The sequence below is a fragment of the Poeciliopsis prolifica genome, unplaced genomic scaffold (genome assembly GCF_027474105.1).
Source record: "Poeciliopsis prolifica strain line A6 unplaced genomic scaffold, Auburn_PproV2 SCAFFOLD080, whole genome shotgun sequence".
NCBI classification, from domain to species: Eukaryota; Metazoa; Chordata; class Actinopteri; order Cyprinodontiformes; family Poeciliidae; genus Poeciliopsis; species Poeciliopsis prolifica.
The window spans coordinates 588495-603946 of NW_026562455.1; the positions used below are offsets into that span (position 1 = coordinate 588495).

The 15452-nt window shown below is 36.8% G+C and overlaps 2 protein-coding genes across 2 annotated transcripts; both read left to right on the forward strand.

Annotated features, from left to right (window-relative positions):
- The first annotated feature begins 4784 nt into the window (after positions 1-4784).
- On the forward strand, positions 4785-8859 carry LOC129352780 (fibroblast growth factor 4-like). The gene is made up of 3 exons (XM_055021904.1): positions 4785-5073; positions 6421-6524; positions 8683-8859. Exons 1-3 carry the CDS (start codon positions 4785-4787, stop codon positions 8857-8859), a joined length of 570 nt encoding a protein of 189 aa, XP_054877879.1.
- A 3057-nt stretch (positions 8860-11916) lies between these two features.
- Positions 11917-15094, forward strand: ssr2 (signal sequence receptor, beta). Its single transcript, XM_055021962.1, has 6 exons — positions 11917-12008; positions 12371-12532; positions 13729-13827; positions 14330-14438; positions 14526-14603; positions 14716-15094. Exons 2-6 carry the CDS (start codon positions 12372-12374, stop codon positions 14824-14826), a joined length of 558 nt encoding a protein of 185 aa, XP_054877937.1. The 5' UTR covers positions 11917-12008; position 12371; the 3' UTR covers positions 14827-15094.
- The last annotated feature ends 358 nt before the right edge of the window (positions 15095-15452 follow it).

Genomic DNA, 15452 nt, shown 5'->3' on the forward strand with positions numbered 1-15452 from the left:
TGACTAATAACAACTGTCAATTAATTTCAAAAATACTTTAAAAATCTCAGAGGGAAAATAAATGCAGCATTTTGGTGCAGTCACTGGAGGAAGTAAAAGGCCCAGCATGGTCAGGCTGGAGTCAAACTGCTGGCATGTGCTCACCTGGTTTATAATGTTTGTTTTTGTACATACCCTTCAAGGTCCACAGTGAACCCTCCCCCTGCAGAGAATGTCATGGTGATTTGGCATATGTGTAATTCACAAGCGTACAATAAACACAGGGAGTCTGGAAGGGAGGAACAACTGCTGCGAATTTACAACTTCAGAAGAGGAAGAAAAATGGCTGAGCAATAAATCAATGATATCTGACACAATAGACATGTGATCAGTGTTAATAGGGAAAACATCTGATAAAATATTCATCATATACAAGATACAGTGAATTCTTATCCAGATCCACACAGCATTCTGGGGGATTTAGGGATACCCAGCGAATCAAGGTTGGTGGCATGAACAAACTTACTCACTCTTTGGTTACTTAGCAACAACTTGGTAAGAAAGTTGCACAGCAGCAGTATCAAGTTTTGCACTCAGAACTGCTTAGAAATAAAAAACATTGTGGAATGAAAACTGCATTAAACAGTTAAAGTCACTTTTTAATGCACCAGTTTGGCAATATTTCAGATATTTAAAGCAAAAACTAATCAATAATTACATCAACAATTACTGATATAGCTGATATGAAACATTCTGATACTGTATTTTCCAGATGTTATCCACTGTAATATCTGGAAAATAGGCTGCTACTTTTTCAAACACTTTGAACACAGCAATGTAGCTAATACACATTTTTACCATTGAGTTTCATGCTCTTCCTGCATAATGCAAGAGCAAATTTGTCTCGAGACAAAAGTGACACAGAGCACCAAAGAGAGACAGAGGAAGTGAATGTTAGACTGTTCAATTTCAACAGAGGAAAACGGCAAAATGGTTTTGGTGCGCAGGATTGAGATAAAGATGGTGATCAATGATTTTTCTGGGAGGCTACAGAATTTTATTATGTTTTTTATTAAGCAGCCATATTCTGACCATTGTTTGGAAGATATATTTATAATATGTATTTGTGTGTGTAACCAGAACCTATTTATTTTAAAAGGTAAAAAAGACATTTTTCTGTATAAATAACCATAACAATGTGGACACCTATACATGTACTTCTGTTTTCTTTTCAGTTAGTGGGAGCAGCTGACATTCATGTGGGCTCAGTTGTCCAGAAACAACAGAACTTTCTCTCCTTATATCTTCCTTAATGTTGCATGATTTGGGAGTTCACTCTGCAACGATCGTTTTTTTAAAGCAGTACATTTAACATATTTCATAAACTATTTTGTTAAGATCTTGTTTTGGAAATTCATAATTTTTTTAATGATGCTTTTACAAAAGCTGAAAAGGAAATACATCTCTCACTATTTACTTTAATAGACCTTGGTCATTTTGTATTAGAGGATTCATATGAATCCTTAAAATCCTTGAAAATGTTTGAATTCCAATTAGGTATTTTCAGTGTTTGAAACTGGAAGAATAGGAAGTCTGAGGGTGAAGCTGCCACCCTCTCGACCTGACCCAGATAAGTGGACCCTCTCGACCTGACCCGGATAAGTGGACCCTCTCGACCTGACCCAGATAAGTGGACGGACGGTAAATGTAAATCATTTACCATTCTTTGCTTATTTGTTGAAATTTCCTCTATTATCTACATTAATTAGATTTGTGTTGCTGTTGTTCAGTCCAGAACAACAGCACTGCAGCTCTGTCCTGCTGCCTATTTCCATCCATCCATCCATCCATCCATCCATCCATTTTCTTCTGCTTATCAGGGATCAGGTCATGGGGGTAGCGTCTTAAGTATTTGCCAGATTACTAATCTAGCAGAAACAGTTCATCCACCGACAGTTTCTAATTACACTGTGCTAAAAAAATGGTTAAACCTAATGTCCACTGTGATAGTGGAAATGCGGTAAACAAATAGTTTATCCACGTTTGGATGTTCACATCAATCCATTCTGATGTCAGGGCAATTACCTCATTTTTCTGAAAAAGAACCACTGCTTGCAGTTCATTGTGGGTTTTGTGCTCCTGAAAGTCCACATTCTAAAATCACCTCCAATGAAAACATCTTTAAACAAATTAAGACACTCTTCAAACAACATTGAGTCATACCAAGAAATCTTCACCTTATATCCACATTATTCACAGTTCAGTTCACAGTGACACCAGGTGTTACATGTTTATATCATGTGACACTTGGTGCGTCACCAAGCTGTTCATACAATTTATTGTAAGGCTCAGGAAAAGAACCAAACAAAGAGGTTATGACGAACAGTTGAGAATTAGTCACACTGGACATTATCAGCTGATATTTACTAAATCCCACAAAATGATGTTGATCTTATGGGTTATTTGATTCCTTTGGTCGGGTTTCTCTCTTTCGTTTTGTCAAAGATTATAGGGAAAAAAAGCTTTTAAGACTTAATTGTAAATTAGTAAGTTCAATTTTGTGACTACAATGTATAAATATTACAAGGCAAGAATTCAACAAGACATACGGAGAGTTGGGTAACTAGTTACATTTGCTCAATTATATTTATTTAAGTAACTTTTTGGAGAGAAAAAAAATTATATATGTGTGTGTGTGTGTGTGTGTGTGTGTGTGTGTGTGTGTGTGTGTGTGTGTGTGTGTGTGTGTGTGTGTGTGTGTGTGTGTGTGTGTGTGTGTGTGTGTGTAAAATTATAGGAGTATTTTAACTGTGCTGTACTTTTTTATTTTACTTGAGTGTTTTTATTATGAAGTACTTTAGTAAATTTTCTGGATTCTCCTCCCACTGAATGAAAAAATAAGAAATTCATCAAGACACCCACCTACCGTTTATGTTAAAGTTTCATATCTCTTATTTAGAAAGAAACTGATTTGGGAAAATGTTCTTTTGACTCATTTTGTAATTTTTGTTACTTATGTGAATTATTTTTATTTTGGTCCCTAACATACTAAAATTTCCACTTGACTTTATATTTTGGTCTGTCTGATGATATATTTTTTAAATGCTAAATGATTGATTATCTGATCAGTTATTCAATATTTGAGTAGACCTTTTACCAATTACATCTTCACTCTTGCTTGAGTAATTTCTAGAAAAGCTACTTTTTACTTTTACTTGAGTAAAAATATGTTGACTTAGTGCTGCTCTTACAGTTTTTGGATTCTCTTTCCACCTCTGTATACATGCCATGGTTTATTGAGCCAGGAGAGAATTTTCCCCTCAGAAATTCATATCAATTAACATTCAGCTGACATCTTTATTTATTTTTTATTTTTAAAGTCCTTTTAGACAATGTGTGTGTGAAGTGGTGCTATGTCACAAAACTGCCTTAAAACTCGAGGCAGTTCGAGAGGGAAATAAATTGCATGCTCAACTCAGAAGAAGCAATTTGACAAAAGAATCTCATCAAAAATAACAAAAAATATGTCAGGCAAAATATGTGGATTGTAAACAACAATAGAGAGGTAACATCTAACTTTATGTAAACTTTTAAACACACAAAAATTGATGAGTCAAAATTACTAAAGCGATAAGGTAATGTTATTTGAACAACTAAGGTTTTTTTTTGTTCTAGCTCAGACATAAATATCAAAAGAACAAAACGTGGGTTTTAGTACAGCAGGTCACTAACCTTGCAATAGTGCACTTACATGGTAAGATTATAAGCATTTCACTCTTTCAAATATGTTCTTTTATTCTCTGAGCTTTGGGACAGAAGCTTAACAAAGCAGTACATCTGTTCTGATAAATGTCAACAGCATAATGAAATTTAATGAAATCATTTTAATCACAAAGTTTGTTCTACTTGCACATATAATAGTAATTGTTAGTTTCATCTGATCATTACGTAATGCCAGCGCATATGTGCTGTTGATGTTGGTTAACCCCTTAGCCAGCAGCTGAACGCCTGCATTCCATTTTTACTTCTGCTACACTTTAGAGCATCCTGCACGGTTTCTGTCATAACATATGTAACATTGTGATCATTATAATGATGCATAAAAAAATATAATTTATTGTGAATCATTATCATGTTTAATTTATTTAAAGTTAAGGATTCAGACCTGATTGGGGACTTGCCTGTTTGATCTTTGGACTTGACCTGGACATTTAAAGTCTGATTGGGACTTGACTCAAGACTTGGGTAGAGACTTAAGCCTAACTTGTGACTTGCAAAGCAATGACTTGGTCCCACCTGTGCTATTTATATTTACAAACAGATGATGCAATTGGTTTCAAATGGCGCAAGAGGAGCACCTGGGTTTATGCCATTAGCAGTTGATGTGTTTTTCATCATTACTTTTCCTATTTTAAATGCTTGCGTGTCTGTGTTTGTTTTCTGTCACTACATGTTCTATGTATTTTCACTCTGTGCTTCTACAGCACCTGTGACTCACAGATAAACAACACAGCAGGCAGTATGTGATGTAATGCAGCATGCATATAAGTCCGCATGGTTACTTAGTGTATGACTGTCTGAGGATAAAGCAAAACCAGAAAACACCATACAAATGAAAAACCACATGCAATCACATGGATGTTTAGGGATGTTTCAGTATGCACTCTATAAGTGATTTTCACCATTTAGAAGTCCAGAATTGTAAGAATTTTTTTAGAATATATGCTGGTTTTTATCTCTATTTTTGCCTATAAGTGAAAAACTTAGGCAAGACCTGAGTTGTTTTTACCACTGGCATATAGAGTATGTCATTTCCAAAGTCCAAGATCTCTTTTTTCCTGTATGGGATCTTCTTGAGCAGCTTATATGCCACTGTTACACTCAGCAGGACAAAACAGAGCATTCGCAATGCCAGATCATTGGTGCACAGCAGCAGCTTCACTTTGAACAAAAGAGAAGATGCAGAAAGAGATGGACAGTATCTGCTGGGAATAAAAAGACTTAGAAGACTTTACTGTAACGTGGGCATCGGCTTCCATATTCAGGTCCTACCAAATGGAAAAATAACAGGAGTACACAATGAAAACAAGTACAGTAAGTATTTTTAAACATTTCATGATAAAATAAAGATTAATGTAAGGAATTTGTCAGATAATTTATACATTCTGAATGAATTGATATTTAACATTTTTCATTTTTACATTAATGTGATTTATTTAATTGCAAAACAATTAATTGATTACAGTTGTGATGTTATTTAGAATGAAGGAAATTTGAAATATGTCTCCATATTGGACCGCTTTGTGTCAAGGTGTGGGACAATCTTGAATGTAAACAAACAAAGGAGATCATTTTAGATTTCAGGAGGAACAGGGTTACATCACATCCATCATTGGAAAGGAAGTGGAGGTGGTTAAAGAATAGAAATACCTCAGTGTTCATCTCGACAACAATCTGAACTGGAGACCCAACAGTGAAGTGTCTGTAAGAAGAGACAGAGCAGTCTGGACTTACTGAGGAAGCTGAGATCCTTCACAGTTTGTAGTAAGATGCTTCAGATTGTCTGTAAGTCTGTTGTTGAGTTTCATCTCTTCTGCTGCCACCTGTTGAGGCAGAAGCATCAGAACCAGGGCCCTGAAAAAGCACAGCAACCTGATAAAGACAGTTGGTTTTGTTCTGGTTCTGCTCTGGTTCTGTTCTGGGAATGACTGTAGAGCCTCTGGAGATGATAGTGCAGAAAAGAATTCTTCATAAAATAAAGAAAATTATCGACAGCTCTGACCATCCTCCTTATGAGACTGTCTTATAAAATGGAGTATCTTCACTAGGGACTTCTTCAAATTCATTCCAATAATGACTGCTACAGGAGTTGTTTTCTGCACACAGACTTCACTATCTGCAATAATTCTTTAATTAAATGAGCTACAAAAATATTTCATTTCCTTTTTCATCCCTTAGTTTTTTAATTGTTTATGACATGTTGGTGAAAATAATAAAATTTAAATATATGTCATATAAGTCTTCTCGAGCAAAATGTTTACACAAGTTGTAATAATGTGTGAGGCATATATCTCATGAAGAATCCTTTAAAATAAAATGCATTTTCAGATGTAGTAGATGTGCTTGGTGTATTTTGTAGCTTTCTGTTTAGTAACTCATCAATGAAACTAAAACTTGATGCAGACCCATGCCATCTAATGTTGCAGATTTCAACACCAATCAACATTAATATGTTATCTGTTGCTCTCTGTGGTCAATTTGCTTAAGTTCATTAGTGTACTTCTGCTCATTTTCACAATAATTATGCTGTGAGGTCAATATTTGAGGGACAGAAAATATCACAAACAACTGTTCTTTGTCTTTATTCCAACTTGGGAGTAAGAATTATTTCTGTTCACATTGGGTTTCTCTGTAATCTTTAACTGCTGTTCTTCCCTCCAGGCCTTTTAGAAATTTCTCCAGTGGAAAGAGGAGTTGTGACTTTATATGGGGTCAGAAGTGGTCTGTTCATTGCCATGAGTGACAAGGGGAAACTTTATGGTTCGGTAAGATATGCCCTTCTCTGCTTAACTATAGAGGTTTTGATTTAGAGTATTTGGTGTAAAATATTACTTTAATGTGTAATAAATCAGGCATTGGCAGACCATTAACAGTATGGTATAATTTGTTATCAAGATCCCACTCTTTTGTTTGTTAATTGTTTTTTTTATTTAAAAAAAAAAACAACAACAGATCTTTTAATGGAACAAATAGTTTTTGGCTTTGAAAGTTTAATTGTAATTACATTACATTACATTACAATTACTGTAATTGTAATGTAATTATAAAGATTTATAAATAAAGCTTTATAAACTTTATTTATAAAGCACTTTAAAACAACTACAGTTGATACAAAGTGCTGTACAAAAAATAAAACTAAAAACAAATGAAAACTCATACAGTTTAAAACAAACAAACATACAACGTAAAACTAGATCTCGCTGGAGTTGAAAGCCAAGTAAAACAGATGGGTTTTAAGACAAGCTTTAAAAGCAGCACTCTGGACAGCGGGCCACAACATCTTTGCCAGCGATAAAAGTTTTTCTACATGCCTCTTGCTCTGACTTCAGTTGCTTAATATTTGGAAGAATGTACAACATGAACTGAATGGCTTCATTCACTTCCTCCAATGCCATTCTAAACTACAACCTTCTACAGGCACATGATATTTTAAAAATAGCACAGAAAATCAACATCTTTCTTCACAAGCCCTCCTTCTGTTTGCTGAGTGGTTGACATTCAACCAGAGAAATTGACTTCATAGGAAGAAATCTCAGATGGAGCACTGAAAGGAGATGAGAAATAAGTGGAATTGCTGAGGAAGGCGATGGCCAGGGGAGCTATGCTTCCCTTCTCCATCACACCTGAAACAAATAGTTAAGATTTCAAACTAATTTTGCATCTACCCCTATACACAGATTTAGAAACTTTTACAGGGATCATTTGGAATAGTGGTTATAAAGAGTAGTATAAATTTTAATGATTGTTACATTATTATATCATTTTCATTACTATATCACTATAGCAAATGGTCTGTCAACACTAATGTATGCATTCTGTGGTTTCTGATTAAAATGATTACGTATTAGTGCTTGATTTCCAGATTGGGAGAGACAAGGATGGATAAAATCAGAAATTAATACATCAGAGGAAGCGCTCGTGTCAGACGTGTAGGAGATAAAGGCAGAGAAGTCAGACTGAGATGGTTTGGACATGGACAGAGGAGAGACAGTGAATACAGCAGGGTACTGAGGTTGGACCTCCCAGGAAAGAGACCCAGAGGAAGACCAAAGAGGAGATTTATGGATGAAGTGAAAGAGAACATGAAGGTAGTTGTTGTGAGAGAAGAAGATTTGGAAGACATGGAGACGGCTGACTCACTGTGGCGACACTTAAAGGGAAAAAATTGAAAAGAAAAGAAGAAGAAGTGCTTGGTTCCCAGTTAGCACCTGATAAGTTATTAACTTTGTTGATACTTTGCTCATAAGTAAACTCATAACAAAAACTGAAAACTTATTGTTAAACAGAAATATGTGTCTGAATAGAACATATCTGGCCCTATAATGCAAGAGATGGTACTCTGTCATCTCTGTATCGGTTCTTCCTCTGGCATATTTTATCTCACAATCAACACTTCTAGATAAATATACCGCAGGTTCATTTGAGAAGAAGCATTTTAGAACTAGTGAAATAAAATATATAATACAAATAAGACCAACTGAACAATCTTGACTTAATTACTCTGTTTAATGTTTTCTCAGTTTTATGACAAACGTCAAACAGCAATTCTTAGCACCCACACTGCCCCTGATTCTTTCGTCACATGAAGCCGCCTGAATTATGGAGAAAAATTGTAATACAGTTCTGACAGGTCTTGGTTAAATTCATGGTGGAAAAGTTGTTAATAAGGCTTGACTGTTAACCCTCAGAAAATGTCAACTAGCGACTAAGCCAGATCCCAACAGAGCATTTGTAATATTTGTCATATTTTAAATGTCTCAGATGGACATTCCTTTGGAATTCCTTTTCTTTGCCATGCAATTAAATATTTACATTGTGCGTTGAAGATTTATTTTTTCCACTTTTTAAAATAAAAAAGTGAATGATAAGCAAAAACAAGTTGGAAAGTTGATTGTTGTTTTCTGTGGCTCTCTCTTTACTTAGGGAAGCTACAGAGATGACTGCAAGTTCAAGGAGAACCTCCTGGCCAACAACTATAATGTCTATGAATCAGCTTCCCATCCTGGAATGTTCATTGCCCTCAGCAAGATTGGGAAAACCAAAAGAGGCAACCGTGTGACGCCCACAATGACTATGACACACTTTCTCCCCAGAACATAGTGTTTCTAAGCTAACTTTAAGGCACAGATCTTCCAAGAGAACAGTTTGATCATAGATGGAGATTCTCTACAATCTAAAATGTACCAGGACATAAACATATTGTTCACTGTGAATGATTAAAGTTATTTATTGACAAGGATTGGATTCACATTCCAGAAGCAATGAGAATTTTATTTGAAATACTCAAGGTTAAAAAAAAAATCACATGTAGCATTAACAAAGTAGTTGAACTATGTGACAAATCTTTTTTTGATCTGTCTTTGGCTCACCAGACTGCAATTGAGTTCTCCAGAAAATACAAGACAAAATGAAAGTGTGAGCTCAGTCACAGCACTGGTTTCAGAACACACTTCTTCCTGATTCCGTTTTCACACCAGCAGCATGTGCTTCTGGGTCACTAGCTGGAGAAAGCAGTGGAACAAAGATGTCAAATCCCCAGTGCAGTGGGATTCAAAGACAGTGGCCACGTGGAATGAAAATGATTTCACAATCAAGGTCCACAATTTTTAACAAAAGTCCTGTTTACCATCCACAATAACTTGTGATCTATTGCTGCACAACATCAACCAGAGGATCACATTTGTGTTTCTGATGGGCAAAGTTTCCATCTGTTTTTTTTTTCTTTTTCAGCCTAATTCAGTTTAAAACCTCGATTTAAGTAGTCTTACAAAATTTCTAAGGAAACCCAAAAGATTCCACCGAGTTATTGACTTGCAGCATTGGTTGAGCACATAGCAACAATTGCTTGCATTCTGTCACTGAATTTGCAGCGATCCCTCATACCGAACATGTATGAAGCGATAGTGGAGAGGAAAAATTCCCCCTTTAATAGAAAGACACCTACAACAGAAGCAGAACCAGGTTCAGCACAAGAATCCATCTGCGGTGGCTGACGGGGGTTTGAGAAGACAGAGCAGAATGCACAAGAAGAGACAGATGAAGTGATGAAGGATTACTTTTGATGTTCATGAAAGTGAAAAGTTAACAGGAGGAGAGGGACAAGGATTAGGTGATGGCAGCATTACCTCAGCCATTGTCGTCCTCCGGGAAAATATAACAGCCAAATGGAGTACCAGACCAAGTGTAGCTTCTGTGGAGAGAAAAATAACAGAGAAAACAAAATGTTAACAGGTGAAATAATAGCAAATGATGCAACTGGAGAAGAGCAGAAGAAGAGAAGGAGAAAAAGTTTGGTTTAATATTGTATATTAGATCTATGTATTGTGCTCTAATAGATTAAATCAATGGAAGCATAACCACAGAAGTAGCTTAGGATAACCTGAGCAAGTCTTACTACAAGCTTTATCAAAAAGGAACATTTACAGTTTGGTTATTGAAAAAACAAACTCCAATGGAATATTGAGTGATGGAGAAACAAAGCACAATATTTTTACAAAGAACTGTAAAAGTACAAATAAGCAGACAAAAATGTGATCTAGTGAAAGCAAAAGTGCCACATCAACATTTTACTTGGGTAAAAGGAAGTAAGTACTTGCTTTTAAAATACTGTTGAATGTATGCAATGGTCTAGAAATATGATTAAGTGTGCTTGTAAGTATATTTTTTTAATAAATCAATAGTATGCCAATTTAATGAACAATGCTGCAAATAATTCATGTTTTTATTGTGTTTGCCTTCTGTGACACAGTTCACACTACTTGTGATTCTGTGCATCAAAATTTCAGTGATGACCTGCAGAGTTAAATACTGCTAAGCAAAATAAGAAAGAGTAATGATGACACCTCTGGAAGTTTTTATTTAACCCAAAACATAACCAGTGTGTTATTTTAACTGCAGTAAGCATATTCAAGTAAATATGGTCTGCCTGAGAAAGGGACATTAGACACAAATGACCACAGAATGGGCACTGATCATTTCCACTGATATTTCAACTCCACTTTATCATTAACTCCATAGATGGTCACACCCAACTGTAGAATGAAAAAAATTGTGAAAAACATTTAGTTTCTGACACCATTTTCAAAACTTCAACATGAGAGTTGCTTTTTGAAGTCATCAAACCACTGCTAAAAAAGAACAATCTGGACAAATCACTACTGCAGAATTACAGGCCGACCTCTGACCTCCCAGTCATCAGCAAAGTTATTGAAAAATCTGTTTGTAAACAATTAAATAGTTTCCTCATGATGACCAACTGCTTTAACTCTTTCCAATCTGGTTTTTGTGCTCACCACAGCACGGAGACTGGCCTAGTCAAAGTATTCAATGATATCCATATAAATACGGACAGAGCTGAACCACAGTGCTGGTTCTGTTGGACCTCAGTGCAGCTTTTGACATATTACTGAATCGACTGGAGAGTTGGGTCGGACTCTCCGGTTCGGTTCTCGACTGGTTTGAATCTTACATAAAGAACAGGGATTTCTTTGTTTCAATGGGAAACTTCTCATCAAAAAGGTCAAAGGTCACATGTGGGGTACCCCAAGGTTCAATCTTAGGACCCCTCTTATTTAATATTTATATTCTCCCACTAGCTCAGGTCATAACAGGAAATAATATTAGCTACCATAACTATGCAGATGATACTCAGCTCTACATTATGATGTCACCAGGTGACTCTGAACCCATCCAATCACTGAATAAATGCTTCAAACAGATAAAACTTAAGTTATAAGTTTATACTGGAATTTTATTGAAAGGAGCTATTTAGAGCTTTAAATTTTTGCAAAAGTGTAGCAGAGATTTGGTCAGTGGCACTAAACCAAAGTCATAGGTAACATTTTAAGTTTATGGGTCTCAACAGTTTGTCTCCTGAGAAAAACACGTTTGATGTGCATTACAACTAGTCATTTTTGGTCCTGCAGCTTGAACGCATTAAAAACCTTTTAAACCACATTACATTTTACTGTAACTTTGCTGAGCTCCCAAAATTGTTCCTAAGAAATTCCCCTGTTCATGGTCTCTCACAATAATGGGATAGGATTTACTCCCAAGCATAATTAGTTCAGGAAATGTAGTCTTTCCAATTCGCTTGCGCATTTCCACCGCCTACACAGCAGAGGCGCTGCAGCCTGCACCGGTAATTTTCTTCACGAAGCAACACGTCATGACTGACGCAACACGTCATGACTGAGCTCAGTCTGTGCCACGCTCGCTACTTCGCTTCTGCTGGAGGAAAAACACTCACGGTAACAGTCTGTCTTTAAGTTGTTTGGGTTGTTTTGTAGGTTACAAACTAAAATGTTTGCTAAACTAATCTGTATTTAGCAATATAATTAGTTTATGTAAAGAATGGGTGGTTTAATGCTTATGGTTGTTCCCACACTGGTTGGTCCACGTAAGCATTTCACTGTGATGTTTAAGACGTCTAATATAAGATTTAGAGTTTGCTGTTTTGTCTGGGAATATAGCAGCAAATATAGCTTCTTTTTTTAAATCAAATATTCCAGCTTTTCGTTTTCCATTTTCCCTGCGCAATCTGTTAAACAATCATTCTAGTCTGTTGTTTCTAAGCTACCCTGATGCTTCAATAGAAAGTGTCTTTCTCCAGGATGACCATGATGCTGCGTGTGTGCGTGCTGCTGGTGGTTCTCGCGCTGACTGCCGCAGAGGAGGGCGCACGGCTTCTGGCCTCCAAGTCTCTGCTAAACCGCTACGCTGTGGAGGGCCGAGACCTCACCCTGCAGTACAACATCTACAATGTGGGCTCCAGGTCAGTGCACGGTTATTGCTAGACATAGAACCGCTCTGCGGTGAAGCTTTGACGATTTTAGTATTCTTCTCTCTCATTAAGGTGAATTCAAATACTCATGTAGGCCTCCAAAACAATCGGCTAGTACTAGAACAAACCAGGGCTGAACAATGATTGAAGAACCACTGCTTGAAGAAAGTGTCCTCTAAAAACTAGCAGTTGGTTTGGGAATTGATTTTGAGTCCATGTTCAGAGGTCCAACTAGCTCATCTTTGATAATGCCAGCCCATACCATTACCCTGCCTCCACCTTGCTGGTGTCTGATGCAAAGTGGAGCTTTGTGCCCATTAGGGTCCATCCATCTGGTCTGTCATGGGTCACTTCTTCTCACCAGTCCATAAAACCTTTGACAACTCTGTCTTCAGAGCTGTCTTTGCCCAGTTTTGACATTTCAACAATGTGTCTTGTTCAGTGGTGGTCAGGTTTCAGCCTCCTATGCCTTGGCCATGTCTCTGAGTTCTGAACATCTTGTACTTCTGGAACTCCAGGTAGGTTGCAGTTCTGGGAGATGATGGGTTCCTGGTAGCTGATTCCTCTCAAATCCATAAAATCAACTACAGTCTCGTTCCGGTCATGTCAAAAGTGCTGGAGAAAATTATTGTAGAACTACTGTTGTATTTAAAAAGTAACGGTCTGCATCCTCTTCACTTTGACTTCAGACATAATCATTCCAGAGACTGCGATAAGTCTGCTGCTTGAAAAGGCTAAACAGTCACTTAAAGGGATAAATTACGGGTGAAGTTTTTCTTAACTTACAAAGGACTTTGATACGGTGAATCACAATTTACTAATCTCAAAGCTTTCATTAATTTGTCAGAACGATCATTGTCTTGTTTTCAGTCATATTGGAAAGATTGTGAACAATGTGTTGTCATTAGTAAATCTGTCTTCTGCAAAATTGAAACAAGGATTTCACAAATTTTATGGATGAGATATGGAACTAATAAGGGACATTATTGTTATCATATTACTGTTGTGACTATTAAATACATCTGAGCCAGCTCTTATAAAGTTCTAACTACATTTAACATTAGATTTCACTGAACCTTTATTGCCCCCAACCCTTAAAGATGCTCTTAAGGAATCTCCTGGTTTATTGCCCCCCAATAGTGAAATGGGATTTTCTCCCTTGTGTGTCCCTCTTCTTGTCTCCTTAGTGCTGCCCTGGAAGTGGAACTTTCTGATGATTCCTTTCCTCCTGAAGACTTTGGAATTGTGTCGGGAATGTTGAATGTTAAATGGGACAGGATTGCACCGTATCCTTGAACTGAATTGCTGTTTGTTGCTGCTTGTACAGGTATTTATATTTAATCACAATCCTGTGATTTTATGTGTTTTAGAAACATGGGAACTTGTGGAATAGCAGTTTGATATTGTTTTTGGTGGTAATAAACTAATGTAAACACCCACATAAAACTTTGTTTGACAAAGCTGTTAAAATGCTTTGCTTGGTTTTACACCAGTGACATTTTGATTGAGTTTAATGATTATGATTATCACCAGGTGTAAGAAAAGGAAGCATATCTGCCTTCAGAAAACGTTCTAAGTTACTTTGTGTTTTTCTGCCATTCATTCTTCACCAAATATGTTGAGGGAGGGTCAAACATGAGTAAACTTCAGAAGACAGCATTACTATGTAGAAAAAATGTTTGCTCTTTTTTTTTTATCTGTCCTTACAGACGTCAGAGAGGTTTGTGGTGTAAATCACATGGATGTTCTCTTCATTATGTCAGTTTTCAATTTAACTACAGAAATCAGAGCGAGCAACGTGTCTCATACGGTGGTGTTACGCCCTCTAAAGGCAGGGTACTTTAACTTCACCTCAGCTTCTGTCAGCTACGTAGCCCAGGAAGGAGGACAGGTTGTGGTAAGATCAGATGTCCTTGTGGTGTGGTATGGTGAAAAAAACTATGTTAAATACGAGTTTTATTTATTTGGTTGTTTATTTGTGAAGGTGGGTTACACCAGTGCCCCTGGCCAGGGGGGCATCTTGGCCCAGAGGGAGTTTGACCGGCGTTTCTCTCCTCACTATGTAAGCTGAGCTGGAATTCTTTCCTTGTTAGAAAATATACTGGGCATGTTACTTCTTTGCAATTTTATGCAACATATTTTGTTTGTATTTAACTTGTTTGTGCTTCCGTTAGCTGGACTGGGCTGCCTTTGGTGTGATGACTCTGCCTTCTATTGGAATCCCTCTGCTCCTCTGGTACTCCAGTAAGAGGAAATATGACTCGCCAAAAGCCAAGAAGAACTGAGGACCAGTTCCTGGTTTTGAGGGAGAGGATGTGGGGACCCGTGCCGTACCTAAATGGACAGTACCAAGGAAAATAACAGCAGTACGTCAGAAAAAGAAGCCTAAGAAGAAAAGGAGGGAGAGGAAATGAACAAATTTCCAAAAAGCACCACATCTGTGGTTGCTACTTATCCAGCTATATAAAATCGTGTAATTGTTGATTTTTGTAATCTGAATTTAATGTAAGAATTCCAGAAAGTTCAATTACAGATATTTGTTTTTTCTTCTAATGGTGCCTCTTGTTTCTGCTCATCAACCTCAAAATAAGATTCAGTTCCAAAGTAGTTTGGCCATCATAATGTTCAGATGGCTTTGAATTGTTGGCTTTCTTTGTTCAGGCTTATAGCAATATAAAAAGCTCTTTGTTGAGCAAAAGTTTTTTTTATTTGGGATTGCCATTTATAATATTTTTAACCAGTATGGTGACATTGGGGCAGACTTACTCTACTAAGGAGAGGATCTTCAAAATTTTTCCCGGGACAAGATGAGTTTTTCATTTTATCAGCAGTCTGCTGTTATCTTATGTGAAATAAATTTTTTGAAAGTTTTGGAAAAGGAAAACTGAATTTACATGTTCAAGATTTTCAT